This window comes from Mustela lutreola, chromosome 7 (genome assembly GCF_030435805.1).
Source record: "Mustela lutreola isolate mMusLut2 chromosome 7, mMusLut2.pri, whole genome shotgun sequence".
NCBI lineage: Eukaryota > Metazoa > Chordata > Mammalia > Carnivora > Mustelidae > Mustela > Mustela lutreola.
In genome coordinates this window covers 124,341,443-124,368,183 of record NC_081296.1, presented here as the reverse complement: position 1 = coordinate 124,368,183, position 26,741 = coordinate 124,341,443, and the positions used below count along the sequence as shown (strand labels likewise).

The following is a 26,741-nucleotide window of genomic DNA, read 5'->3' as shown; positions in this document are numbered from 1 at the left end:
CATAATGACGAAGACAATCACAAGGTTTATGGAGCATGGTGGGGTAGCAGGGTCCTGAGATTTGCTCACCTGCCATTAACCAGTATTTTAGAAAGATTACCCAGTATTTTAGAAACTAATAACATAGCATTTCAGAAACTGTCCTAAAATCTGTTTTCTTTTCATTCTGTCATATAAAAATCTGCAGCATGACATGTAAAACAAAAGCTAGCAAAGAACGATCCCTCTTCTGGGTGAGGACAGTTGCCTTTAAGAAAAGGAATCAGCTCCCGAGACATCCAGAGTACCCATCTTCTTAGAGCTGAAGTCATTTGATTAGGAATGAACAACACGTGCCCAAATGTAGGTAAACAGAGTAAGAGTGCGGATTACACGGCAACAAGTCAGGCAGCAAGTTTTGATACTGTATGTTCAGTGCGCAAGATGAAAGACTCCTGGGGGGAAAACACTGTTTACATAATCTTTATAAATATCTCTTCTTTTTATACTTATCATACTTTGGTGTCATTATGAACAGCCGAGTGAAAAGATGAACTCCCACTCACCTCTGAAATGCAAGAAGCGCCTTTCTCTGTAGGACCTCCTGCATCCCTCGCAAAGAAGCTAAGAAAAGGGTTCAATTAGTCAGTGGCATGGAAGATCAGGGAGTTTTTGACAAACACGAAGCTCATCATAAAACCTATACATTCAACTGGAACAAAAGCAACACGTTTGTGGCCCCTACGTGCCTGCAGAGGTGCAGACACCGGGCAATGAAGCCCAGGCCGACTCCAGACATGTGCACTTGATGGGCACCACTGTGGAGCCATGCTTCGGGGAGAGTATGAGTTGGCAGGTGACCTTGATGCCTGAGGCAGGGGGCGCTGTTGTCAGAAGGCCAGCTGGGAACTCCAGAGGGCACAGGCGTGTCTGGGTAAGGACTGCCTCTATGGGGTGGTATGGAAGATTCCAGCACCAACGGTGTTGACTAGAGATGGCCTTCAGAGGTCCTTCTGGCACTGAGAAGCTATGACACTGAGCCAAGGGAACCAGCCTGATGCTATAAAAGGCCCGTTTAAGTCACACTGGACAATGGCCAGGACCTTTAATACCTTGACGTAAACACAAGGGAGAGACCAGGCAAAGCCAACACTGACACTAGAAAATCAGCTGGAAAGTGTGAGGCCATCTTGCCACGAGCCCACATGTTCCCTGTAGAGAGCATGTGAAAGATGGTGCCCTTCGAGTCTGTCAAGGGAAGGTACTTTTTACTGGGGCAAGAGCAAAAGTCCTGGAGGAACTGCTTATGGGTGGAACTGAAGGGGCCCTCTTGAACATCATCACGGGCCAGATCCCTTCCTGCCACCGCACTGGGAACGGAGGACGGCTGTCCCCAAGTGCCAGATGTGGCTATCACCACAGCGAACTCAGAATAACAGGGATGAAGCTAGAGGGAACCTCAGGTGATCCTACTGAGCCATGAATAAGAGATGAGGATCAACTAGGCTGAGCCGCTCTCCCAAAGCTACAGGGCGCGTGAGAGGTGGGTCCAAACTTGGAATCGATAGGGATAAACACAGGGCATTACACTCCTGCTTCACTGAGAGTCTACTACAGTTAAAGCAAGGTGCTGGCAGGTGTCTGCTAGCGCACCATGTATGCATGAAAAATTAGCCAAAATGCCATTATTGAGAATCAACTGATATGTGAAACCTCTTTAAGTTCTTGGATTATTTTAGGGCAGATGAAAGAAGGCTTTGGGGTAATCTGTAAAATTAACTATAGCAAAACCATAAGAAAAGAAAAAGAAAATGAATACTATAAAAATCAGGAGAGCATTTTCTCTTAGGAGTCCTGTGACTGGCAGGGGGCACACGCAAAGTTCCCCAGGGGGCTGGCAGGCTTCCACCTCCTAAGCAGGGTGGAGATTACAAAGATATTTGCTGTCTCCTAATTCATTAATTATACATGGGTTTTTGAAATTTTTTTGTATTCATATTATATTTAACAATGAAATGCTGAAGAAATATTAAGAGTTCAGGAAAGTAATTAATCAATTTATACTTCCTGCAAACACATAATGGAAAACTTCATTAAGGATACAAAGCATAATTAAGATTTTTAAAAAATAGCCAGAGTCCGTAAGGTCTATGTACAACCCAAATGCATGTCACTGCATGGGTGTTCGGTAAGTTGCCACACAGCATGTGTAAACATCTGTGAATTTAAATGTACCCATAGAGAAGGGGCATCCTGAACAATCAAGGGAAGCTGCCTGGAGGAGGCTGACCCTAAACTCTTCCACATTCCAGTACCTGAAGTCCAATATCTCCTTGTGTAGGGACAGCCCCACCAAGTGCCGGGGTGGATGCAGGTGCAGGCTGAGTGGGGGGAACCATCTCTCAAAGGCCCCCTCACCTTCACCTCATGGCAGATGCCCTGAACCTGCAAGTTGGGCACTGTGCACCACTAGCACATGCCCCCAGGACCTTTGTCTCTGCTCTCCAACTCTCCAGCCAGTTTGAGCAGAAAGGACAGCAGCCACAGGTTCCCACATGATGGCATGCCTGAGTGATCCAAAATACGTGGCCTCCTGCGACAGTCCTCTCTGGGGACTGTGGGAACCCTGCAGTGCAGACTTAAGCTCCCAGATCCCCGGGGGGGCAGGGGGACGTCTCTCACCATCAGTGGCCTGCAGACTGTACGTGAGCCCCAGAGCTAAGTAGCCTTTGGCCTTGAACTCTGACGTTTTCTCTCCCGCATCTACGACAGTTTTGGCAAACTTCTCAGCCTCTTCCAACTGAAAAACCAGACAAGTTAAAAAACAACAACGACCTGCAGAATTTCTAACATGAGTTCCCATAAGCATCTGCTGCCAAAAACAGATTTCTGATGAGTCACTGTGAAAATCACTCCCAAATATTCCGACTCCACTGCGGCGATTCCGTTTTCTTTATTTGAGTCTCTCCAACGGTCCTCAGGGTTCCCACCTGGCCTTTTTTCTTTAACGTTTTCCTTACTGCTTTTTTACCTTCTTTTCCAAAGTCTTGGTGGGGTGGGGGTGGTTCCTATCTTTTTTATCTCTATTTTTTACTAATTGATTTTCTGTTAGGTATTCAGTGAATTCTATATATATTTAAAATAAAGTCCTTGAAAATTTTGTGTCTGGGTCCTTCCTTTTTTTTTTTTTTAAAGACAAAAAGAATACATTTAGGCTTGGATTCTCTTTCCTACAAGATGTTAACGTGTTCAGGACTCCCCGTCTATTTATTTTACAATGCACATCACATGGACCTCGTGCCAGCAGATTCCAATGAGAAAATGTGCACCTGTAAACTACACCCACAATAAGACCTTCGGTATAATTCATTAGAAGCCAAAATAATAAGATTCATTCCTTCAAAATATGGCCAACATTAAGGTCCCTGAAGCTGGGTGAGAGTATCTGGGAGTTCATTATATACTCTTTACTTTGGTAGAGTTTGGAAATCTTAATAATAAAAATGTAAAATATAAAAACAGAAAAAATCTGTTGGGCTCATCTTTAAAAAAAAAAAAAAAGTCTGTTTATTTTTGGTCTTAGATCTATGTGACAGTCACGAACAATGCCATAGCTGGAAGGGGCGCGACAAAGTTCATGTCTGGAAACTGGCATTTTCAAAGCTGCAGGGTCTGGCCCGCTCCCCGGCCTGCGGCTGGAGCGCGCCTGCATTGTTCCCTGCCAGTGGCACCAAATGTTCGAATCCTGCACGGACCACACGACACCTTCACAGCTGTGAGAGTCAGGTGAGAACCTGCTCTTTCAAAATGTCTTTTTCCTTCTACATTTCCCCCAGTCCAACTGAGCAGAAGAACACTTTCTCGCAAGGCTTACTTTTGTCTCGCTGGGTGAGGAAAAGTGGAAAAAAAAACAGGCAGCAAGGACCGTAATGGTAAAGACCCTTAGTAAGGCACTACGGTCTTTTGAGCAAATTCTTCTTGTAATTAATCTTTTTTTTTTCCTTCTAATTAATCTTGATGTGAAGTTAAAGAAAAGAAATTAAAACTGGATCGCATGTGGTAATTATGTGTACCAAAACCTCAGCAGTTAGTGGAGGCTTTTCTATTTTCTTCAATGGTGCATTTTTGAGGTACTGGAACTGTTACAAACCAGACTAGCCCCCAGTTCGTATCTGAACAAGACTATCTGAAGAGGAAAGCCTACGTGAAGGAAAAGGAATGAGCATGGTTGGCTTACACAGGAGCTGAAGGAGCGGATGACTGCTTTATAGAAGAACTCAGCCTTGCTAAGAGTGATTCATTCGGTGACATAAACCTTTTCAGCCCCGCACCCCCTGCATCTACAGCAAAACTGAGGTGAGTATGAATTCCAATTCTACTTTATCAATTCAACTTTTGAAGCATTTGAAGCACATTCCCATGGGGATCCCAGGAACATGATTTCCGTCAGTCCTAGGATGGGTTAGGGAGGCCTGAGGGGGTCTGGGGGCCGTGCCTCTGAACAGCCTTGGTTTTTTTTTATTTATTTTTTTAAATTTATTTATTTATATGACAGACAGATCACAAGTAGGCAGAGAGGTAGGCAGAAAGAGAGAGGAGGAAGCAGGCTCCCTGCTGAGCAGAGAGCCTGATGTGGGACTCGTTCCCAGGACCCTGGGATCATGACCTGAGCCGAAGGCACAGGCTTTAACCCACTGAGCCACCCAGGCGCCCCAGCCTTGTTTTTATGTAGCTGAATGATTGCTATTTTCTCTCAGTGCCTTGAGGTGGGAAAGGCTGCCACCTTTCAGCTCAGTGCCTGTGAGCGCAGGGCCCTAGCCCTACTCACCCAGTGAAGGGAGCCCATGCACAACTTCGCGGCGAGGAGCGGGATGGTGGCGTCGTCAGGCTTCAGACGGATACACTCTTTCAGCACCTTCACGGCCCGTGCAGACTTGGCAAAAGGAGATTATTTCGGTGAAACTCAGAAGTTTTTTATGGAACCAAACACTAAGGCCTTCCCTGAGGGGTTCTGGTTAGGAAACCTGTTAATGAGGTTTTTCAACCTTGAGCCCAAGCTGAGGACGGCGACAACCAGGGTGTGGGGCTCTTGAGGGACTGGGGAGTGAACTGTGGTTAGAACAAGCAGAGGTGCTCCCCTGGAATCACCCTCATTTTCTTCCTTACTTGTGTAGCCATTGTAAAAATAAGAAGAAAAAAAAAAGACAGGGAAGGCTTAAGTTACTATGAAACATAGACTATATAATTTTAGAGCACTCTATACTAAATTTCTGCGTCCACTTGGCCCAAATAATCTCCTACCTCAGACTAAATAAGTCACTAAATGGTCTGAATTAACAAGAAGTACAACGGCTCCTCCCTTTATTGAGTGTATACTATGTGGGGGACCCTGTTCCACGCATGTTACGGGTATTACCTCATTTACCTAGAACGGTTCTGTGAGGGAGGTGCTGGGATGGCTCCACTTTGCCAAGAGGACCTGGAGGCCAGTGACCTGGCCCAGGTCAAGGCCAAAACCCCAGCAGCTGGACTCCAGAGCGTGAGCTTCCAACCAGTATCATATGCTACCTGATGTGATATGTTGCTAATGATCACTAATGGCCTCCTCCTTCAGGAATACATTTATGCTCTCAAATTAAGTGAAAGGGTCTGTGTGAAGAACCAGCCTTGGTTTAAGCTTGTCTTCATATGACAAAGTTACCAGGGCCAGAAAAAGGCAAATATGTCTGATTTTTTTCTTTTCTATGCCATGTCCATGCTGGCTCCCAAATCACTAAATTTGATCGCTCTTTTGTAAATGACCACAGGACAGCTTCCGATAGATGGTTTAGACTTCTCCAAGGCCTCATATCACCCCTTGGAATTCTGGGATGTGAACACTGACAGGGAGGATGGCGCCTCCCAGGGGGTGACTCACTTTTCCCGCAGCCATGAGAGACAGGGCAAACTGGTACCAGAGCTGGAACTCCTCGAAGGCAAACTTCATGGCTCTTTCCAAGCACTGGTGGGAGAGAAGAACAAAGGCAGACATCTGAGAACCGCCAGGGTCACAAGCGGATGAGTATGGGTTTGCGTCTCTGCACATTAAGTCTTACAAAACCTAAGCATTCCCTTGGAAGCTTAAAACAGAATCTTCCAGAACCATCCACAGTTGACTAGAACACAATCCTGGGTCTCATGTGGTTTCTCATCCAGGACAAAGAAGGAGGCAGGGACACAAACAACTCAAATACAAGGCCTAGAGGGACAAGTGCCCCATGCATGGGAAAGTAATCACAGGATTCAGAAACGACATCCTGCAAAAATGCTCCTTAAGCTGGGCCTTGATTAATGAGAAACAAACAAACAAACAAAAAATGCAGCTATGATTTGGAAGGGGGGGTTATGAACAGCCATGTAGAGGTGACAGGGTACGCTCTGACTGGAGGACGGCAGGTGGTCCAGTATGAACCTAGCTTAGGGCACATGGGCAGGAATGGGTGGAATCAGGGTGCACGGGGGGTGTGGGCTGGGCCCACGTCACTGAGTCTGACATGGCAGCTCTGTTTCAAGGATAGCCCATCTCCTTCCTCCATCCCAGCTTTGGTTCTCCTTCCTCTATGTTCCTCAAGCTTTTAACTGGACATTAATGTCACTGTCCTCACTCTTCCTGCCCCAGTCCAGTCATATCCCACTATGAGGAACGGTCAAGGGCAGAAATCCTGACTTCTCTGTCCCCTCTGTGCTGGGTGGGGCGGGGGTGGTAATCTACAAACACACTCCCTCTCTGTCAGTGAGGAGCTTCTGGCTTCCGCACAGAGTGGTAATGATCACATCAGAGCTTAGGAAGTTCAATTGCGGGGTCAGGGGAAGGCTGTGCTATCAGAATGGAGACAGAGCAGGAATAAGGTGCATAGAATGGTCCAGGGACCCAAGAACCAAGAAATGTATCTGAGTTAGAAGCAGCAAAGACAGGCCACCCAAGCAAGGGGTGGCTGGTTAGGTGTAGGGACTGAAGGAGGCCTCCAAAGTCTCTGGGACCAAACTCCTGGCAGAAAAGACCCTTGTGTATGCACGTGTGCGTATGTGTGTGTTTATGAGAAAGAGAAATTTTTTTTAAAAGATTTTATTTCTTTATTTGAGAGAGAGAGAGAATGAGACGAGAGGTCAGCGGGAGAAGTAGACTACCTGCTGAGCAGGGAGCCTGATGTGGGGCTCGATCCAGGGACTCCAAGATCATGACCTGAGCTGAAGGCAGTCGCTTAACCAACTGAGCCGCCCAGGCGCCCAAGAGAGAAAATTTTTAGAATAAAAGGAGAATGCGGAAGAAAGGATTTTTTTTTATTAATGAGCTTGGTAACAAACATGGTGGGCTTGAGATGTCACATGGATGATTTACTAGAGATAATTAGAGACAATCTGGGGACTTCAGAGAAGATCTAACAAAAGACATACCTTTAGCTGAGAGAAAGACAAAAATAAATGGAAACAAATCAGTACTACTCAAAGAGTTCTATGTATTCAACACAATCAATCCCTATCAAAATCCCAATGGCATATATATATATATATATATATATACATATATATATATATTTTTTTTTTTTACAGAAATAGAAAAACCTGTCCTAAAGTCCACGGAATCTCAAGGAACTCCAAATCGCCAAAATAATCTTCAAAAACAACAGAGCTGGAGGACTCACACTTCCTCATTCCAGAGCTTACTACAAAGCTACAACAATCAAAACAGCATGGTACTGGCATAAAGATAGACCCCAAAGAATGCAAAGCAGGGGCTCAAACAGGGATCTGTGTATCGGTATTCGTAGCTGCATTATTCACAGCAGCTAACACATGGAAGGGACCTAAGTGTCCATCAAAGGATAAACAGATACACAAATTGTGATGTTAACACACAATAGAATATTATCTAGCCTTAAATCAACTTATTTTTTTAAAGATTGATTCATTTATTTTAGAGAGAGAAAGAGAACACACGCGAGTGGGGCAAGGGGAGACAAGCACATTCCCCACTGAGTGGTGGGCATGACGCAAGGCTCGATCCCAGGACCCCAAGATCATGACCTGAGCCAAAACCAAGAGCCGGACATTTGACCAGCTGAGCCACCCAGGCGCCCCTATCTAGCCTTACATTGAAAAGGAAGGAAATTTGGACATAGGCTACAACACGGACAGACCTTGAGTAGGTGATGCTCAGTGAAGTAAGTCAGTCACAAAAAGTCAGATGTCATGTGATTCCACTTGTATGAGGTACTTAGAGCAGTCAAAATCAAGAGACAGATAGCAGGATTTGGTGGGGGGCGGGGTGGGGGGAGTAAGCGTTTCATGGGGACAGAGTTCCAGCTTTACAAGATGGAAAGTGTTCTGGGGATGGACAGCGCTGAGGATTGCACCACACTGAGGGGGTCTTCAAGGTCACCGAACTGCACACTTGAAAACGGTGAAGGTGGTGAGATATGTATTTTACCACAAGAAAAATAACTGGGGAAAAAGTACATTCGAGAAAATAGCTGACACCCTCGGAAGACGCTGGAGGACGTGAGAGGAGTGCTCGCAGGGACAGCAGCTGGGGCGGGACCTCAGGAAGCATCTCAACTTCGGGGCCTGGAAAGGAGATGCAGGTGGGGTTTCAGGGCGGAGAAGACGAGAGGGTCAGGGCGCTGGAGGCCCAGAGGCCCCGGACCAGGCAGTGGGTGGCCCAGCTCTGGAAGCGCAGTTCTGGGGTGTGCTGGAGGGCGCCCCCTGAGGAGCAGAGGAAAGAAGGGTGAGTGGTGAAGCACACGCCTGTGGAAGGAAGATCAGAGACTCACCATGGAGGCAACCTGAGATGAAGGAGCAGAAAAGGCCCCCAATGGAAGGCCTTCTCTTCAGAAGGCTCTAGAAGATGAAGAGGAGAGTCCTGTCCTAGATGTCCAACGCAGCCACTGTCTTCCCGGCAAAGATGGGATGAAGTGGGTGTAGGAGCAGAGAAACGGAATAGAGCTGGGGGTTTTCAGAAAAGCTTTAAACAGCAACTCCCTCAGGGGACAGAATGCGGACATCAGGGTCACCCTGGGGACTGGGGTGTCGGGCTCTGGCGTCTGCAGCACGGGGCTGCCAGTTCTCATGATGCTCTGTGGCCAGCCCCAGGCAAGGAGTGAAAATGGAAGTTTCAGGATTAATGGACAGACACACAGGTAGGGGCAGGGGGCTGGGGGACATAGGAGCCACAGAGAGGGTGACAGACTATAGAAAATGATGAAGGTAGATTGAGGAGGTAGGAGAGGATCTGGGCTGGTATTTACCTAGAAGGTTCCAGCAAATTGTATGCTAGCTGGTTTACTGGGGAAACCTGCCCTAACAGATATATATTAAAAAGTGAAGTAGTGAGCATTTAACACGTACCACCTATATGCCTAGTGATGGTACAGTACAGGCATCTGTAGATCCCATGCAAGACGAACACTTAGAGCCTCATTTTGAGCTGGCAATGTGCTTAGCCCAAATCTGTGGACATGTAACTTCACTGTGGGTGATGTGATGTCAGCAGAAGCCGCTGGGCAAGGCTTCAGCAGGGGTGTCTAAGAGGAGGACGGTCTCAGCTGGCACACACCTGCCCTCAGACCTGGCCCTCCCACCCGGGACGCACATTTGGTGCTGGAGGTGGGGACGCCAGTAATGGGAGCAGCCCACTCTGTAGAATGGCTGAGCAGAAGGAGGGAAAGCATTAGGTCCTTGAGGCCGTGATGTGCTGTGGCTGTGACTGCAGCCTCTCGCCAGACTTGCTGTCATGGGGGAGAAATTCATTCCTACTTGGTTAAGTCACTGAGAATTGATTTTGTTAATTACATCTGGCTACACCTCTCACTAACACAGGCACCAAAGAGCAGAGCTGGGGTCTGAACTTGGCCCAAGAGCCCTCTTAAGAGCTCTACTATACTGATAAGAACAGGAAGCCCTTAAGAAGCCCTCACTGTGCCTTTAAGAAGCACCTTGGGAGTGAAAATCAAAGCTTCTTGTTGAAAAGATCAAGTAGGCAAGATGGGCAGAGGGGAGACCTGATCTAGGCGTGGGGTGGGATGGGCTGGCAAGACGTGGGGGAGGACAGGTGCCACAGAGAGAGCCTCAAGTGATGAAAAGCCAACAGTACTTGGAAACTGAGTGGGGAGATGAGGGGTGGTTGGGGAGGAGGAACCAGGAATCCGGATCACGCTGCTGGAATCAGGCAAAGGAGCCAGTGCGTGGAGAAGGATGCAGAGGACATCGAAAATGAGGTTTGTCCTAACAGCTCTACATAGCCAGCTCACTGCAATAGAACCACTAAGTACTTAAATATATACACAGAAACATTTAAATGTTTAAATGCTTTTCTTCTTCCTATTGCTAGAAGGAATGACAAATATCAACTGTTTTCCCAATAAACAGAAGGAGCTCAGTCGCTGAAACAAGCCTGTCCTGAATCAGAAAGCTAGATGTTACAAATGAGTGTGCATCCTTATTTTCTTTTGTGCCAAAGGCTAACATACTCATTACACAGTCACTGAAAAACACTGGAAGCCTAATTGGTATAGAGCTCTGTTCCACGTTCTATCAGCCACAGTACCAGGAAAACAGCAGCTCTCCTGAAGAGCAGATCCAGAGAATCTTGGGGATATGAGAGAACTTAAGAAACATCCAACTGAGGTCCCCAAAGGAAAGGACATTTGTCATTTTGGCTTCCTCTCACCTCAAAACTCTTCTGAAGTTTTTGTACTGGGAGTGGGGAGTGGTAGGGGGTATGCCCTAGATAGAAGGAAAGCAGCCTCTCCACCTGCCAGTAATGAAGCCTTGAAGGAAGGAAGCAAGAGGGTGTCACATGACCCAAGCACAGCCAATCAGACGCTCCTGCCAGAGCTCAGCACGGGGTGGGGGGGTGGGGGGTGGACTGGGATGTCATTCCCAGTGGCAGGGCCTGGGGGCCCAAAGAGCACCAGGGTGGGTGGAGGCCCTTGAGCCAGGCATGTCCTCCCAAACTAGGCCAGGGACCTTGCCTTCTTAATTTCTGCCCACGCCCATTCTTCAGCCTTCTGTGGATCCTGTGAGCAGTATACATGGATGAATGCCTTTTCTGCTTGAGTGAGCGAGTCAGTTCTGCTACCTACAGCCAAGGCCCTGAAGGTCCCCCAAGCCTATACTTCAGGCTCTTATAATCAGCTCCTGCCTCCTAGCCCCCAAGTAGTCGTACTGTTTTGTCATAGCCGTTTGAATGGACTAAGACAACATGCCTTTGGATCACACTATGAAGCCAGAGACAGGAACTATCTTTCTTTTTTTTTCTTTCTTATTTTCATTTGAGAGAGAATGAGACTGAGCAGATGGAAGGGTCAGAGGGCAGCGGAGAAGCAGACTCCCCGCTGATCAAAGAGCCCCACACAGGGCTTAATCCCAGAATCAAGGGGTCCATCCCTGGGATCATGACCTGAGCTGAAGGCAAACGCTCAACTGACTGAGCCACCCAGGCGGCCCACCAGGAGTCACTTTAATTGCTTTACAACAACAGCCCCATTGCTCATCCTAACAACTCTACCAGGAAAAGTAGGCACTGTTATGGTCCTCCATTTATAGATGGGGAAACTGAGCACAGACTACAGTCTAGGGTCCCCTGCATGACTATGTGGGGTCTCAGTGTATTGGTGGAAGGGCAGGACCTGAATCCGGGCAGTGTGGTTCCAGAGTTGGAGCTCTGAACCACAGCACTCTGCTGCCTCTGCGACTTTAATTACAGACATGCCACTCTCGCTGAACTTATCAGGCCCACTTGTGCTGTGTAAAGCAAAGTATAGCTAACTAAAAGGCCCCTAAAAATGCCACATGTTCCTTGAACTGTTTTGAAGATTCAGTAATATTTTTTACTGCTAAAGGGGCATGGCCTCTTTGGGATCCTTCAGGCTACAAAGCACTGAGGCCTTTCCAGGTTGCAGAATTTTCGAGAAACCTCACAGACCCCATGAAACCCACCAGCACCACATATGATATCAAAAGCACTAAGGTTTTATCAGTCAGGCACTTCCCCTCTACTGTCTTTGTCTTTCACCGTTTGGACCTCTTCCCCATAACTAAAACAACCCACAGCCCACAGAAAGTCACCGGTGTGTCATCAACAGAGTCCAGAAATACAAGCCAGCGACTACAGATTAGCCCTTCACCCCCAATTCTGAGGTGTCTGAGCTCCAGCATCACAGCTGACGGCCCTGTCCTCCCAAGGCTCTTGGCATCTTATATATAGTGATGACTCGCTGGCTCTGAGAAAGTGCCCAGAGAGCTCCAGGTGGTTCTGGAAGCCCAATGCCAAGCATACCACGTGGATATAATAGCACATCCTCCCCTGTGTTCCCGTAAACATCACGAGTACACAGTCCCTCAGTAGCTCAGGCCAACATACCTCAGAAACAAAAGGAAGCCCTCTCCCCGTGAACACATCTGAGAATAAAAGGCACTTGGGTTGACCCTGGAGGCATTTGCTACCCACAGCTTCGCCTCCTGAGATGGTATGTTTGCTCACCCAGTTCTGACTACCCCTTTTAAACACCCCAATCATCTCTGTACACAACAAATGAAAAATTTCCGGTTTCAATATAGTAGCGGAGATTGCAATTAGAATATATGCTTTAAAATGAAATAAAATAAAACAGAAACATTCACATTGTTCACATAATGGCTCCAGTCTGAAAGAAGGACTAAGGAAGCGGACTTTTGAGAACACGTGGGTGTAAGGTGGACTGGGGGCAGGTAAGGGGCTGCTTCCGTCCCCCAGCCCTGCGTGGCTAGTGGCTGGGAAGGGGACAGCAGTGGCATGGGGCCAGGCGAGAGCAGTCACGTGGTGAAGATGCTGGCCCTGGGCCCACGGCCCAGGCTTCATCCAAACTCCCTACTCACCAGCCATAGGCTGTCGCAGGGTAGAGTGAAGGAACACGTGTCAGATGCTTAGAAGAGTGTCTGCCCCAGAGCCACTGCTATAAACGTTATCACTGTTGATGCTGCTTTTATGAAAAAAAGAAACAGCAGATGCTGAGGACCTCCGAGTTTGACCGGAGGGGGAATGAAGGAGGAAGAGAGGAGCCCTGGGAATGGTGTGGAGGTGCCGGTGGGTGACAAAGGACAGATGGAAAGGGAGACATGACAGCAAGATTCTGGCCCTTTCGCACTCGCAGTGTCCAGTGGAGAGGCGGCAGTGTGGCCTGGGCAGGGGGACATGGGGCAGGTGCCTGGGTCGGGTGCACCAGGCGAGCCACCTCCCTTGCAAGGAAGGAAGGGGGCTGTGGCAGTGCTGTTATTTCTACCAGGAAAGACAGGCCCATTCGCCGTCATCACACTTCTGCCACCTCACTAAATCCCAGATAACGTTCATGTAATACCACAGATATTTGGTTGGACAATAATTAGACTCTAAATGGCATCCTAATCATTTGAGTGCGGTTGTGAAAATGTCACTTGCAAAAATCTTGTTTCCTTTTGGGAGCAAGAGCTCCTCCCTTCCGGTCTCTTATTTTGGCTTTTCCTAGACCAGCTACCTCTGAGGGGGATCCAGGAATGAGAAGCTCTTCTGGAACATGGAAGGGATTTAGCAATTACCTTCCTGGTACCCAAATCCCAATGACATGAACTGGGTGCATGGCAGTGACAGCTGGACACTAACCACAAGCAAGGAAAAGCCAAAGCCTATTTTTGGAATTCGAGAGCGAGATTCAACAGCCAACACCCAGGGGGGAGGGGGCAGGAATCAAACAATCAGATACCCCTCAAATTTAGCCTGCAGCTTATGTCTAAAATCCACCAGTGTTAAAATAGAACAAATAACCCAGCGAACCGTCTTCATTATTCACCTCTGTGGGCAGGTTGGCTGTGTCCTCAAAGTTCTAGTCACAGAGATCCTTCCGCAGCTGAGGAAAATTTTCTTTTGTACATCATATATCCTTAATGAGTTAGTTGATAAATGTAATCCTTTGCAGTTGTGTAAAACTGTGGCTTTTTTTTTTTTTTTTAACTTTAACACAGCACATAGATAATATTTCATGTCTTCACTTGCGGCAGTGAAAAACTACCTAAGCAATTGGGACATTTTGGACTACTATCTTTTTTTTTTTTTTTTAAGATTTTATTTATTTATTGGACAGACAGAGATCACAAGTAAGCAGAGAAAGAGAGGAAAGGAAGCAGGTTCTCGTGCTGAGCAGAGAGCCCAATGCGGGGCTCGATCCCAGGACCCTGGGATCATGACCTGAGCTGAAGGCAGAGGCTTTAACCCAATGAGCCACCCAGGCGCCCCTTGGACTACTATCTTTAAGACAGTGTCTGGCTTTATTTTTCCTTTACAGATAGGGAAACTGAGATGCAGAGGGAAGACAGGATCTGCCCAGGGCCACTGAAATCAGAGCTCTGGTGCTCAGTTCCGAGCCCCTATTTCTAAATTAATTACAAATAAAAGTACACACAACAGTGGAGTTTGAGAGATCTACTCCACAAGAGTCAGGGTCCAGGAAAGCTAAAAGTCATGCTTATGGGACTTTCGGCTAGAAAGAAAAGTCTCCCCTGCCCAGGTTTTGAGGAAACAGATGATGCCCATCAAATCTTGCTTAATAAGATTTCTCCTCTGAAATGAGAAATAAAATAGAGCAAACCCCTCATCCGTGCCCCATCCATTTATCTTTTTGCTTTACAACACCAATACTGCTCCAAGCAGAGGTTTCTCAAAGCTTTATTGCTTTGGCAAATGCTGAAATTAAAGGATACCACTGCCTCTGGCCATGGGGAGAGGAGTAGAGAGTGGGCTGTTTTTCAGAGGTCACGGTTTTTATTATAGAATTTGAATGTTGGATGCCATCCTCTGGCACACTCTCTGCTCAACTCTATGAAGCAACTGGATCAAGTTTCCCTAGCGAGTGACGGGTCTCCAGGGTCCTACTCAAACACTGTTCCATCCGCCGCTGTGCTGCTGTTGCTGCTGCTGGTGACTCTTGCAAAATCAATCACTAAATTCAAGAAACGGGTGTTTCGTTCGTCTATCGCTTCCTCCTCCACTGCCTCTCACCTCGGGTCTTCATCTGTTCTCAGTCCTTCTGCCCTGGCTGGGGGCCCTGGGTGTCTGCCCTTCAACGATGCGGTAACAGTAGCCCAGGGGCGTGTCATACACAAAGCAGGTGCTCAGTGAATGCCTGAATGAAGGGATAAACCTGCCTGAGTGAGGATCCATTCTTCCGGATATCCTTTAAGGGGGCCACCCGAACAAGAGAGCACTTGGGAAGAGGACCCACAAAATGCTGAGAATCCGAGGTCAATGCGCGTGGCCTGAGAGCCAGATCCGACCCGCTGCTTGTTGTCATAGAGCCCGACAGCTAAGAGTCGTTTCATAGATGAACATTTGCCAGCAGTTTGATGAGAGGAAATACTAACTTTGAGTCCCGATTAAGTGAACTGTTGTCTTCCCAAACCATCCCACTCTTCTCATTAGTGGACCCATATTATAGAAAGTTGTACTCACTATTGTATTTTGAATTTAATCAAGAGAAAAATCTGTGGAAATTTGTTTCCTCTCTTGTCATACCTACACAGTATCCTTGATTTTGCCTCTTGGTTGTCAAAGCCTAAACTATTTAGTGTCTGGCTCTCTTTATAGAAAAAGTTTGCCAACCCTGAAACTAAAGGAATGAGATACTCTGTGCTCAAGGGAAGAAGACAATAGAACAGTTGCTTTCAATCAGATGGGTTGTGACTGAGGCAGAAGTGGCCTTGCCCTATTGTTCCAAAGAGATAGACTAGATGGAGCTTACAGGAGACAATCTTCAATTCCGTCCTTTCTAACAGCCAGAGAGGAATGGAAGGTATGTATTATATACCCAGGGCTGTGCTGGCTATTTTACACCTATTGTCCCAGCATGTCTCCTAACTATCTCTGAAGTGGAAGCCCAGAGTGGCGAACCCTTCCCAAAATCATGAGCTAGGAACGAGTAGTGCCAGGTTTGGAACTCAGATGTGCTTTGACTTCAAGGCTGTTTTTTTCCACTATTCAATGAAGGACCCTACTAAGGGTCAAGCATTATCTGCCAAGGGATTAAAGAGGGCCATTTCCTTGAGAAAGCAGACTATCAACACCACTGATAAGAACAGTAATGTATACTTTGCATACGCTCTCTCCTCAATCCTTACAATAACCCTTAGAGGCAGGTCCTATCATTATCTGAAAATTTCCCCTTGGGAGATAGGTTTAGAGAAGTACAGGAATCTGCCCAAGTTCTTACCCAGCATATAAAGCAGCAGAAATGAGATTCAGATGAAGATCTGGAATCAAAACATGAGATACTGTTAGAAGGGTAACACTATCCAAACGATCCACAGAGTCAACACAATCTCTATGAAAATTCTAACAGTCTTCTCTGCAGGAATGGAAAAGCCAATCTTCAAATTCATGTGGACTTGGAAGGGGCCCTGAGCAGGGGGAAACAATCTTAAAAAAGAACAAAGATGGAGGATTCACACTTCTTGATTTCATCTTGTAACAAAGCTATAGTAATCAAAATCACATGGTACTGGCATAAGGAGAAACAATAGACCAATGGAATAGAACTAAAATCCCAGAATCCAATCCACACATATATAGTCAATCAATTTTTGACCAGGGTGCCCAGTCCATTCAAAGGAGAAAGAACGTTCTCTCAACAAATGTTGTTAGGACAACTGGATTTCCAAATGCAAGGAATGAAGTTGGCTCCCTATTTAAAATACAGAAATTAACTCAAAATGGATCAACATGCTAAATATAAGAGCAAAAACCATAAAATTCTTAAAGGAAAATATAGGAGTAAATCTTCAGGACCTCGGCACCAAAGGCACGAGCAACAAAAGAAAAAAACTGACATTATAGACCTCATCAGAATTAAAAGCTTTTGTGGATCAAAGGACATTATCAAGAAAATGGAAACACAGCCTACAAAATCAGAGAAATATTTAGAAATCATAACTGTTAAGGGTTTATTATCCACAATAAATGAAGAACTCCCCTAACTCAACAACAGAAAGACAAACAACCCAAATTAAAATGGGTGACAGTCTTGAAGAGATATTCCTCCGAACAAGACACATAAGTGGCCAAAAAGCACATGAAGAGCTATTCAACATCATTAGTCATTAGGGAAACACAAATCGAACCCACAATGAAACACCATTTCACACCTACTAAGATGGCTATGACAAAACAAAACAACAATGAAACACCATTTCACACCTACTAAGATGGCTATGACAAAACAAAACAAAAGTAACGAGTATTGGCTAGGATGTGGAGAACTTGGAACTCTTATGCCTCGCTGCTGGTAATGTAAAATGGCGCAGCTGCTGTGAAAAATAGTTTGGTAGTTCTTTGAAAAGTTAAGCATAGAATTATCATATGAGTTGGCAGTTCCACTCTTGGATATATACGTAAAAGAACTGAAAACAGAAACTCCAATGTGTACACCAATGCTCATCACAGCATTATTCACGATACTCAAAAGGTGGAAACACTACACATGTCCACCCACAGATGAATGGATAAACAAAATGTGGCATATACATACACGGGAGTATTATTCGGCCAAAAAAGGAACGAAGTCCGATACATGCTACCAGATGTGTTATCACAGCAGAATGGGACCTCAAAAACATGAGGCTAGGTGAAATCAGACATAAGACACAAGAACTGCATGGTTCCATTTACATGATGCGGACTCACAGAGACTGAAAGTAGATGGCAGGAGGGAATAGGGAGCTATTGTTGATGCGTAAAGAGTTTCTGTTTGCGGTGATGGAAAATTTGGAAATAGTCATGAAGGCTGCATAATATTGTGAATATAATTAATGCCACTGAATTTTACACCTTTTAAAAAGGTTAAAATGGCATGGTAAAATTCCATAAGATGGCATGGTAAAATGCCATAAGAAGAGAGCAATGATACTTAAGTCAAGAAATGCTTCCATAATGGTGGAAAAGAAGGTGCTGGCGGCCATGTCAGTAGCTGGGATGCTTCGGGGCAGGCCTGCCATGCAGGGTCCTGGTCCCTGCTGGGTGACCCCTGAAGCTGGACCAGAGCTGGGATCTGTATGATGCTCTGTCCCACTTTGGGACCAGCTCTTCCTCTGTTACTATTTCCCAGCTATATGACCTTTACCCTTTGGACCCACCTGGGGAAGACCTACTCATTATATATCCAGGGAAAATTTATCTCAAAAATCAAAGGAAAGGGAATGGGATGAGAAGGTACATTGGCTTTGAAGCACTGGTTTATTCAGCAGGTTTTTACTGAACACCTACCATGAACTAAACATTCTGCCTTCATCTCTCAAAAGTCTTCAGCCTTATTGGTCAGGACACACCGACACTGCCCAGGGAGCTTGGCACCCAGGTCAAGGCTGGGCTTCTGCAGTCCAAGTGGGGCTGCATGAAACACCAAACTCTAATAGAAACTGACAAATGGTAGGCCTGTGAACAGACTTAGACGTTCAAGTGTTTTTCACAATACTCCCTGATTAAATAAGTGTTTGGGTTAGGAATGTGTAAATTGTCCCTTTGGTACAAGCACTAAGCCAGACAGTTCTACCCACAGAACTATAATGTTGTTGAGATTTACCATAAACAAATGAATATGAGTTCAACAGGGAAGATAAAAATATCATTTCTGTCTCCCAAGCTGCCATAGCTATGTACAGGGGACACATACACCCTTCTAGAGGGACCCCATAACATTCTGTCGAAATGGAGCCATTAATAGTCAAATTCAAGAAACAAACCTACTTAGCAGTTTGGGTTCATTCTGAAAAACAGAGGAAGCAAGGCTTGTTGCTTTACTTTTAATAGCATGGGTTGTCATGCCAACTAGTGCTGCTGTTTAAATTGAAGGGGGAAGAAAAGAAGTGTTCCTTCCTACACAGACCTTTCAGCGAGGCTCACAATTAGTCTTTTAAAAACACGAAAACTCATCGCACTGGAGATATGGTAAACATTGTGCTTATATTTAAACCTGTCAGAATAAGGATGTGATAACCTCTGGTTTGTATTTCCTTTGTACTACGGTCCTGGCCCAGTATCTGGCCGCACAGTGCCCTGAAAAGAAGAAAGGTGTTCTGTGGGCACCCACGAGGGTAGCCAAGCTTGGGCTGGGAGAGGAACTGTCCATCTGGAATAAATACAACTGAAGAAATAGACAGAGAGGACAGTTTTCTCGCGAGAGCGGCTCTGCTCCCCTGCAAAGGCACAGTTCCTGAAAGGCTGGGTCTGCTCCATGCTGCAGGACAGACCAGAAGTGTCAGCGAAAACGGGAGAGCAGATGACACGACAGGCTGGGCACCACAGCAGAAGCACCCCGTCTTTTCCCCTGTCAGTGTGGGAGTGCTGAGGGGCTCAGCTCAGCCGGCGAGGCGAGCCAGCAGAAGGAGAATGGGCTGTGTCTGATGTGGAGCGTTGGTGGTTGCAGACAAGAGAAGGCAGGAAAGTCTGAGGCAGGGGGAGGAGGTAAGGGGTCTTCTCTCCCAATAGCCTGGTTGTTGTTAAATTCCGTTTATAAAAATTTCCAACTGATATAAAAGATCTGTGCAGCGTCGCTGAGGCTGGGAGGACCTGCTCACGGACCAGCCAAAGGGGGGTATGGCAGGAGCCCGTCGGCGAGGGGCACAAGCAGTCTGTCCCAAGATGTTGGGGGGCTGACAACCTGGCCCCGCACTTTCGGTTTGGTGTCCTGTCCTCCCTCCATAAGAGCGAGCTTTTGGCTCCCGGATCCTCAGGCCTTATGCCCTTTACCCCACAGTCTTGAGGACGAGTCTCTCTGCTCTGGGACTTTTTAAATTCCTATCAGCCCTTGGTGTACCAGCTATTCCTACTCTCTCAAGGGCACCCAACCTCCAAACATGGCTGCAACCCACCCAGTCTGTTCACCTGCAATGAACATGCCTTGGACTCACCAGTCTTCTCTGATCAGTTGTCTTTTCGTGTCTTTCTGCTTGATCTCCTGAACTAGACCAGAAGTTTCTAGAAGTCAAAAGACCTTTTTCTATACACACTGTTACTTCTCCTGTGCCTGGCCACTCCTGGGCATATGGTGGTGGGAACAGCGCAGCAACACATAGCTGCCATTTAATAAACTCCACTTATTATCATGTAGTAGGTGCGGGGCTCTGCTCTGGTTAACTTACATGGTTAGTAAATCACCTCACAATGATCTGAGATAGGTATGGTTATTGTCCCCATTTTACAGAAGGAAAAACCAAGGCATAGGGGATTAATGACTTGCCAGGATCACCAAACTATAATCTGGGAGTGGCAGACCCGGGACCCAAACCCAAGCTTCCAGACACAAAGGCCTGGGCTCAGGACATACGAGGTTGCTGACCTGGGTCTGGGGTCTAAGGAGACAAGAGTTAGGGAGGAGTGCCAATGGAGGGGAGAAGAATGGGTGGGAACACCTACAATAATACATATATGACACTATTCCATTCCTTGAAAGTTACATAAATGTACATGCATTTACTCATAAAGAGATACAAGGAAAGACGGTCTCTACAATGTCAATGGGTGGTCAATCTCAGGACGGCAGGACTCTAAGTGACTTTTATTTCCTTTTCCATACTTGTCTGTGTTGTTTGATGCTTCAAGGAATCTGCAAGGTGCTGCATATTGCAAAAAAGATAATTGAGGAAGTCACTTTCTTGATGGGAGGAAAAGGAATACAAGACAAACGAAGTAAAAAGTGGGGCGGATGGGAAGAGCCATCAAATGTTTCTGCACAGAAGGGTGGCATGACACTCCTGTGTCTTAGAAAGGTCGCTTTGGCAACAATGTAGGAGGTGAAGAAGACACGGACCATACGACCACGATGAATGACAGCAACGGTAATCACTAACACTCACGGGGTCCCCAGAAGTAGTACAGGAAGTTTAAAATCCAGTGGCCCCCATAGCAGCACGACTCACCAGAGTCAAATGCCCACCACCGGATAACTGGGTGAAGAAATTGTGCTAGATTTACACAACGGGATGTTGTTCAACTGCAAGAAGGAATGAAGTTCCGATGTGGGCTACAGCATGGGTGACCTTGAAAACATTACTCTGAGAAAAGCCAGATATCAGATCACTTACTGGATGGTTCCAGTTATAGGAAATACCCCAGATGAGTAAATCCATAGTCAGAAAAAAGATTGGTAGTGGACAGGGACTGGGGGAGCAGGATGGAGGATAACTGCTTACTCAGGAGGGGGTTTCCTTCTAGGACTTAATAGAAGTGAGGCCGGCCTAGCAGTGAATGTACCAAATGCCACTGAATTATACACTTTTAAATGGTTACCTTTATGTTACGGGAATTTACCCCAATTAAGAAACAATACAGTTAACCTTTTAGCCTAGAGCCCTGAGAAGACGGAAGGGCAGATGAGAAGAAAAGAGAAAGAAGGAAGAAGAAGAAAATCCCAGGAAATGAAGGAAGCAGGATCCGAGGCCTGGGGCCAGGGGAGAGAGGGTCTGTGCTCAGCCAAGGCTGGACCTTCCAAAACTGAACACCCAGATGTCAGGTGCTTTCTCCTAGATAGGGCCTGTTTTAGTTAAAAAAGACCTGAGACGACATGGTCATCAAAGGTTTGCTGGGGGCGGCTCCAACTGCAAAACTAAGTAGAAAGAGCAAAAAAGGCTGGAGCCATGTATTCAAAGGCCTCACTACTGGAAGCAGACCCTGCCTCCCCACCCCCCCACCCCGCCCCAGACAGCTGCCTGCGGCCTGGCTGCCTCCCGCTGCACAGTGGGTGGGGTGGGGGGTGCTCACAGGCAGGGACCGTGCCTCGCACATGGCTGAATCCCGGCCTTAATCACAGCCTCTGGCTTAGTACAGGGGACCCCATATATGTGTATTACGGAAATGAATGTCCTCCATTGTCTCTATCTTATCAACTGATTTATATATTTAATAGATAATACACACATATGGTATACAATCCTTCAAGGAACATAGAGTGGTAAATTTCCCTTTCTCCCACCCTTGTACTCCCTCACCGATGAGGCACCCTCTGGCCCTGTCCTCATTGCTTTAAATGTGACCAGTGCAGTGAAATTCTGAATCGCCAAAGCTCTGGCAACCGGATCGGACCACCTAGTGACTCAGGCATCAGGTCATTGCCACAAGGTGGAAGCTATGTGTGATACCAAGACAAAAGTCACCGGAGTGAAAACAAGGCCCAGTATTCGGTGCTGGAAGGAGGCGTGTGGCAGGCTTGCAGAGGAATGCTGCTAAGGTGACAGCCGTCCCCCTACAGCCATTCATGGCATGACCAGAAGCCTGTGGGCAGGAGCCATCCAGCCAGCCAACCACGCCAGCCGCCCCAACCTCCTCACACCTGTTCCTGACGTCGGTGAAGTTCAAGCTGAGGAAAGGCCAGATTGCTACATGATGGTATGAAGGGAGACCCGCCAACCACAACCAGCCTCGGACCCAGAGAGATGCTTTCTTTAGTGGTTTGTCTGGAGGAAAAAAAGTTTACCAGAAAAGGACTCAACTGGGAGCTGGATGGCACTGTCCCCACGGAGGGGCTCCACAGTAGACACAGCAGACAGGCACTAAGTTGGCTGGGAGGGGAGGGTCCCGGGAAACCGAGGCACATGGAGGGGGGAAGAATCCGGGCAGAGTCCCAGGGGATGAGCCGCATGTGACAGGAGCACTGGGCACACTGCTTTATCTAGCCAGACTGCAAGGGGCTTTTTTTGAAGCCTGAGTAACCACTGCCCTGTACAGTCACCAAACCAAAGACTAAAAAAAGACCCGAGCCATGCAGGCTCATCTGTCCTCCAAGGCTCCTGCCTCGTGTGGCAGCGTCACAACAGCAGGCTAGGGGCGTGAGCCTGGCACTCATCTGATTCCAGCCAATGTGTTACTATGTTTCAATCCCTGTCCCCAGGCCCTGAGGCTGCTGCGGTGTGTATAAATTTAGAAAGGAAAAGAAAAATAACATGCAAAGTCCACTTGAACAAAATGAGTTGTTTCCCTGTTTCCTTCCTTCCTTCCACATTCTCTCTCTCTCTCTCTTCCTTCCTTCTCCACTAAAGAAAGAATAAGCTGATCGTGGCACTCATTCAGTCCTTGCCTGGGTGGAATCTGGACTTCTGGGCTACTGTGTAGTAACGCATGACTGCAGCCCGAGGTTAACTAGCTTCCTCTGAAAACTGTGTTAACCGTTAAGCTTCCGTCCTCAATGTTCTTCAGAAGATGAAGGAACAAAATGACAGGACCTTGCACAAGATCTGTAATCAACTCGGGTCTCTTCTGAACGAGCAAAAGTCTTTAAGTGAAAACTGTGTTTCTTGACACGAGAGACGACACCCGCTCACCTGACAATCACGTGCCTAAGGGGACCATTTCACTGGGAGTTATGCATCCATGTTTTAAACAGAGTAAAACTGGCTTTTTAAGGAAATTAGGATCACAGATGGGAGATTTGGGGTGATGGTAGAAATTACCCTGCAAGAGAAGCCGCTTGAGAAATGCTTGCCTTCCCTCACACAAACTCAGTGGGTTTGGGGGCCACTGCTAGGAAGTCGCCACCAGTGAATTCCATGATCCAATCATTTAACCCAATTCCCATTTCACAGAGTTAAGAGTCAGGCCAAGGTCACATGGCTGCCAGGGACAGAGGGGTCAGGACCTGGTCTCACAGCTCTTCTCAGTGCTGCTTTGGCTAGCACCGCCCCCCCCCCCACCAACTGGGAAGTACCAGACTCAAGGGCTCTACCTCCGACAGCATCTCATACTGGCCTCTTCTTCCAAGGGCAATGGTCAGTAGATCATAGACCACCGAGGCACTCTGCAAACTGATGAGACGGTCACTCTTGTGCTCAGGTGTTCTGCTCAGCACAGCGTCCCGGTTGGCCTGAAAACAACACAGAAGACAAGAGGAGCAGCTGGTGAGTCAGCCCATGCACACAGCTATCATTGCGTAGAGAAGCCACCTAGGCCCTCCTGCCCCTCGTGGCTTGCCAAGGGCCTGGAGACAAGGGCAGGAGCAAGTAAGGGGCTTGTCACCTTGGCTTGTTTACTCAGAATGCCCCAAGCCCTACAGCACGCAGTACGAGGTATTAGCCTGGAGATGTGGAGCCAGAGGACCCTCGGGACCCACCAGCCGGTGGTTGCAGGGGGCTTTAGAAGCTGATGCCAAGCAGGGTGATGGCTCCTGGGCTCAGGCCCACCAGCCAGCCCTGCTGCAGACACCGCCAGTGCTCTGGGGTGGCAGACTCACACACCGGGGCGGGGGGACTGTCGTGTCTTGCCTGTAGGTACAGCTCCTGCTCTGCGTTACACAGCAGAGGGAACATCCCTAGCCCCATACTCCCACCATCACATGGTGCCATTAAGTTCCCTCAGTCCTGCAGGGACATGTCGTACTTTTCCTCTGTCACGAAAGCAACATTCAGGTCCCTCTATGGCACCTTCATTGGAACAGACTACAAAGACTAATGCAATCCTGATTAGGGAAGCACAGAACAGCTGTAGAAGAGAAAGCAAGAAGCAGACTGAGTTTTGTTTTAAAAGATATTACCAGAGGACTCAGGAGAACACCTTGCCTCTTGCATATCTCCACAGCTTGCTGCAGAAATACAGCAGGCACATTCGAGCTTATTAATCTCATCTATCTAGAAATCAAATGCTCTTTACAACAACGTGCTTTCATTACTTTTTGAAATTTAATTTCTCTAGGGAGTCTCCAGACATATCACATGTATTAGGGCCACTAAACAACTCTAACCATTTTCCATCCCTCCCTGCTAGGGAGTTCAGAATCAATTAAGTTAGAGTTTGCCTGTATTTTCTCCCCCTGCTCATTACCAGAAGCTTCCAGAATCATCCTTTCCTAGGAGAGAGAAAGGGGCCCTCAGTTTTTCCTGTGCAAGTGGTAGGTGAGGCACCAGGGTCCCTGGTCCAGGCAGGGTGACAGCTGACACGCCTACACACCTTCTCCCTCACTAATGAGATGAAATGCCTTCTCTGTGTGTGTGAGTCCAAGCCACTCACTTTTAGCCATCTATCCGTACTTACTCACTTTAAAACTCCTTGCTCTAAAATGTCAAAGACAAATAAGAATATATGACAGGCCACTTCCTACCAAGTGAGTCATCTCTTACAGATACAAGCCTGCTTTTGAAGATTTCATTCTAAGGCTTTCTTGTGAGGAGCGACTTTGAGCCAACAAAGGAAGCTCTAAGGGAAACAGGGGCTGCTGTAAGGAGTCTCATTTTATTTACTTGCTATAAATGTTCCGTATTAGGACCAAGGCCTGGAAGAGAACAAAACAAAACAAAACAAAATACTACTTAAGAGAGATTTTTGAGTTGTGCCAAGTACATTTTTTAAAAATTGGTATCTTTTGATTCGAACCTCAAACAGGTCCACAAATAAGAAATATCCCAGAACACTGTCTCAGAGGCAGTTCTGCAAATGTAGTTCTGATTAAGCCCTTTCTCCTGGGGAAAATGCATTTGATTTGAGGTGAGAAAGCAGTACAATGCTAAACCATATCTTACAGGTGGAGAGACTACGGACAAACGATGTTTCTAAGTTAAAGTCAGAACCAACGAAGAATACAATTTTCTCAGACAACAAAAAAACACAGTAATTCTCATTTAGTTCTGAAATTGAGCACGTGCATTTTCTGTCTAAAAAACTGAAAAATCAAGAAGTCAAGAAACATGAAAGAGGCTTCCAAAAGGAACTTAGTTTAGACTTCTACCTACATAATTATGGAACAATTTACAGGGAGAACATAATCATTTTGGTTGGAAACCCAGACCTTCATATTTACTGATGATGTCATTGGGTTTCACCATCCTCTGAAGAGAGTTTCCAGAAATTAAATACCATAGAGCCACAACTGATGGTCTCAAAGGGATCTCAATTTTGAGTATTATTAGTTTCTATCATTTCAATTAAGGAGCAGGAAAGGTGGAGACATCATTCCCAAGACATCCACACTTGGAGCAAGCATTTTAGAGATGTGGCTCTATTTTCCAAATTCTAAAATGGGAACACATGATCTGACAACGGAAAACAGTATTTTCGATTAGAATTGTCCAAGAAATAAAAAATGTGTGGTCGCTACTCCTTCATGACCAACATAACATTTCCCAACATAACCAACCAAGTGTGCCTGAAGGAAACTCACTGCCAAGCTGCGAGGAGTCCCCCTCAGAATGAGGGAACATGAGCTAGGGGGCCAACATGAGGAGGTCGCCCCCACCGAAGAACTGATGGCAAAGCACGGTGAGACCGGCTCATTCGAAAAACGGTTACCAAATGCCACCAGGTGCCAGCCTGTTCACATAGATGCCTTCCCCGGCCGTGCCAAGGCAAAGTAGAGAATGTAAATGACACCATTCTGAGTTACCAGCTGACAGTCAAGGAAAGATGAGTCCAGGGGGGCGACCTGTTTCCTTCAGAGGAAGGAAGGCCAATGACGTCAAAGAGCTTCCAAATAAAAAAGCAGTGGTAACTCAAGCAGTCTTGTCCTTGTAAACATCTCTGGGCCGTTTCGCAGAACAAGAAAACGCAAGGCTTGAAATTAAGGCAAGAATGCAAGCCTCCCTGACTAACCCCGCCTCTCCAGATCCCTCCTTCACTCAGCCCATCCGGCATTCTTCTTGGGCTCCATTTCTAAATCCTCTTCAGCTGGGTGTGTTTCATGCCTCCACTGAAACCACCTGCTTGGGGAAGAAGGCAAATACCTCCTCTTGCTTCGGTCACGATTCCTGTT

General features: G+C 46.8%; 1 protein-coding gene across 6 annotated transcripts in view; it reads right to left on the bottom strand.

Annotated features, from left to right (window-relative positions):
* TTC7B (tetratricopeptide repeat domain 7B) overlaps window positions 1-26,741 on the bottom strand; it is a 247,450-nt gene that overhangs the window by 96,654 nt on the left and 124,055 nt on the right. For all 6 annotated transcript variants that reach the window (XM_059182508.1, XM_059182509.1, XM_059182510.1 and 3 more), the window contains 5 exons: window positions 23,730-23,867; window positions 5,897-5,980; window positions 4,808-4,912; window positions 2,662-2,779; window positions 546-603 (listed from right to left, as the gene is read on the bottom strand). In XM_059182508.1, the coding sequence (XP_059038491.1) occupies window positions 546-603; window positions 2,662-2,779; window positions 4,808-4,912; window positions 5,897-5,980; window positions 23,730-23,867 (503 nt within the window). The remainder of the gene's footprint in view (window positions 1-545; window positions 604-2,661; window positions 2,780-4,807; window positions 4,913-5,896; window positions 5,981-23,729; window positions 23,868-26,741) is intronic.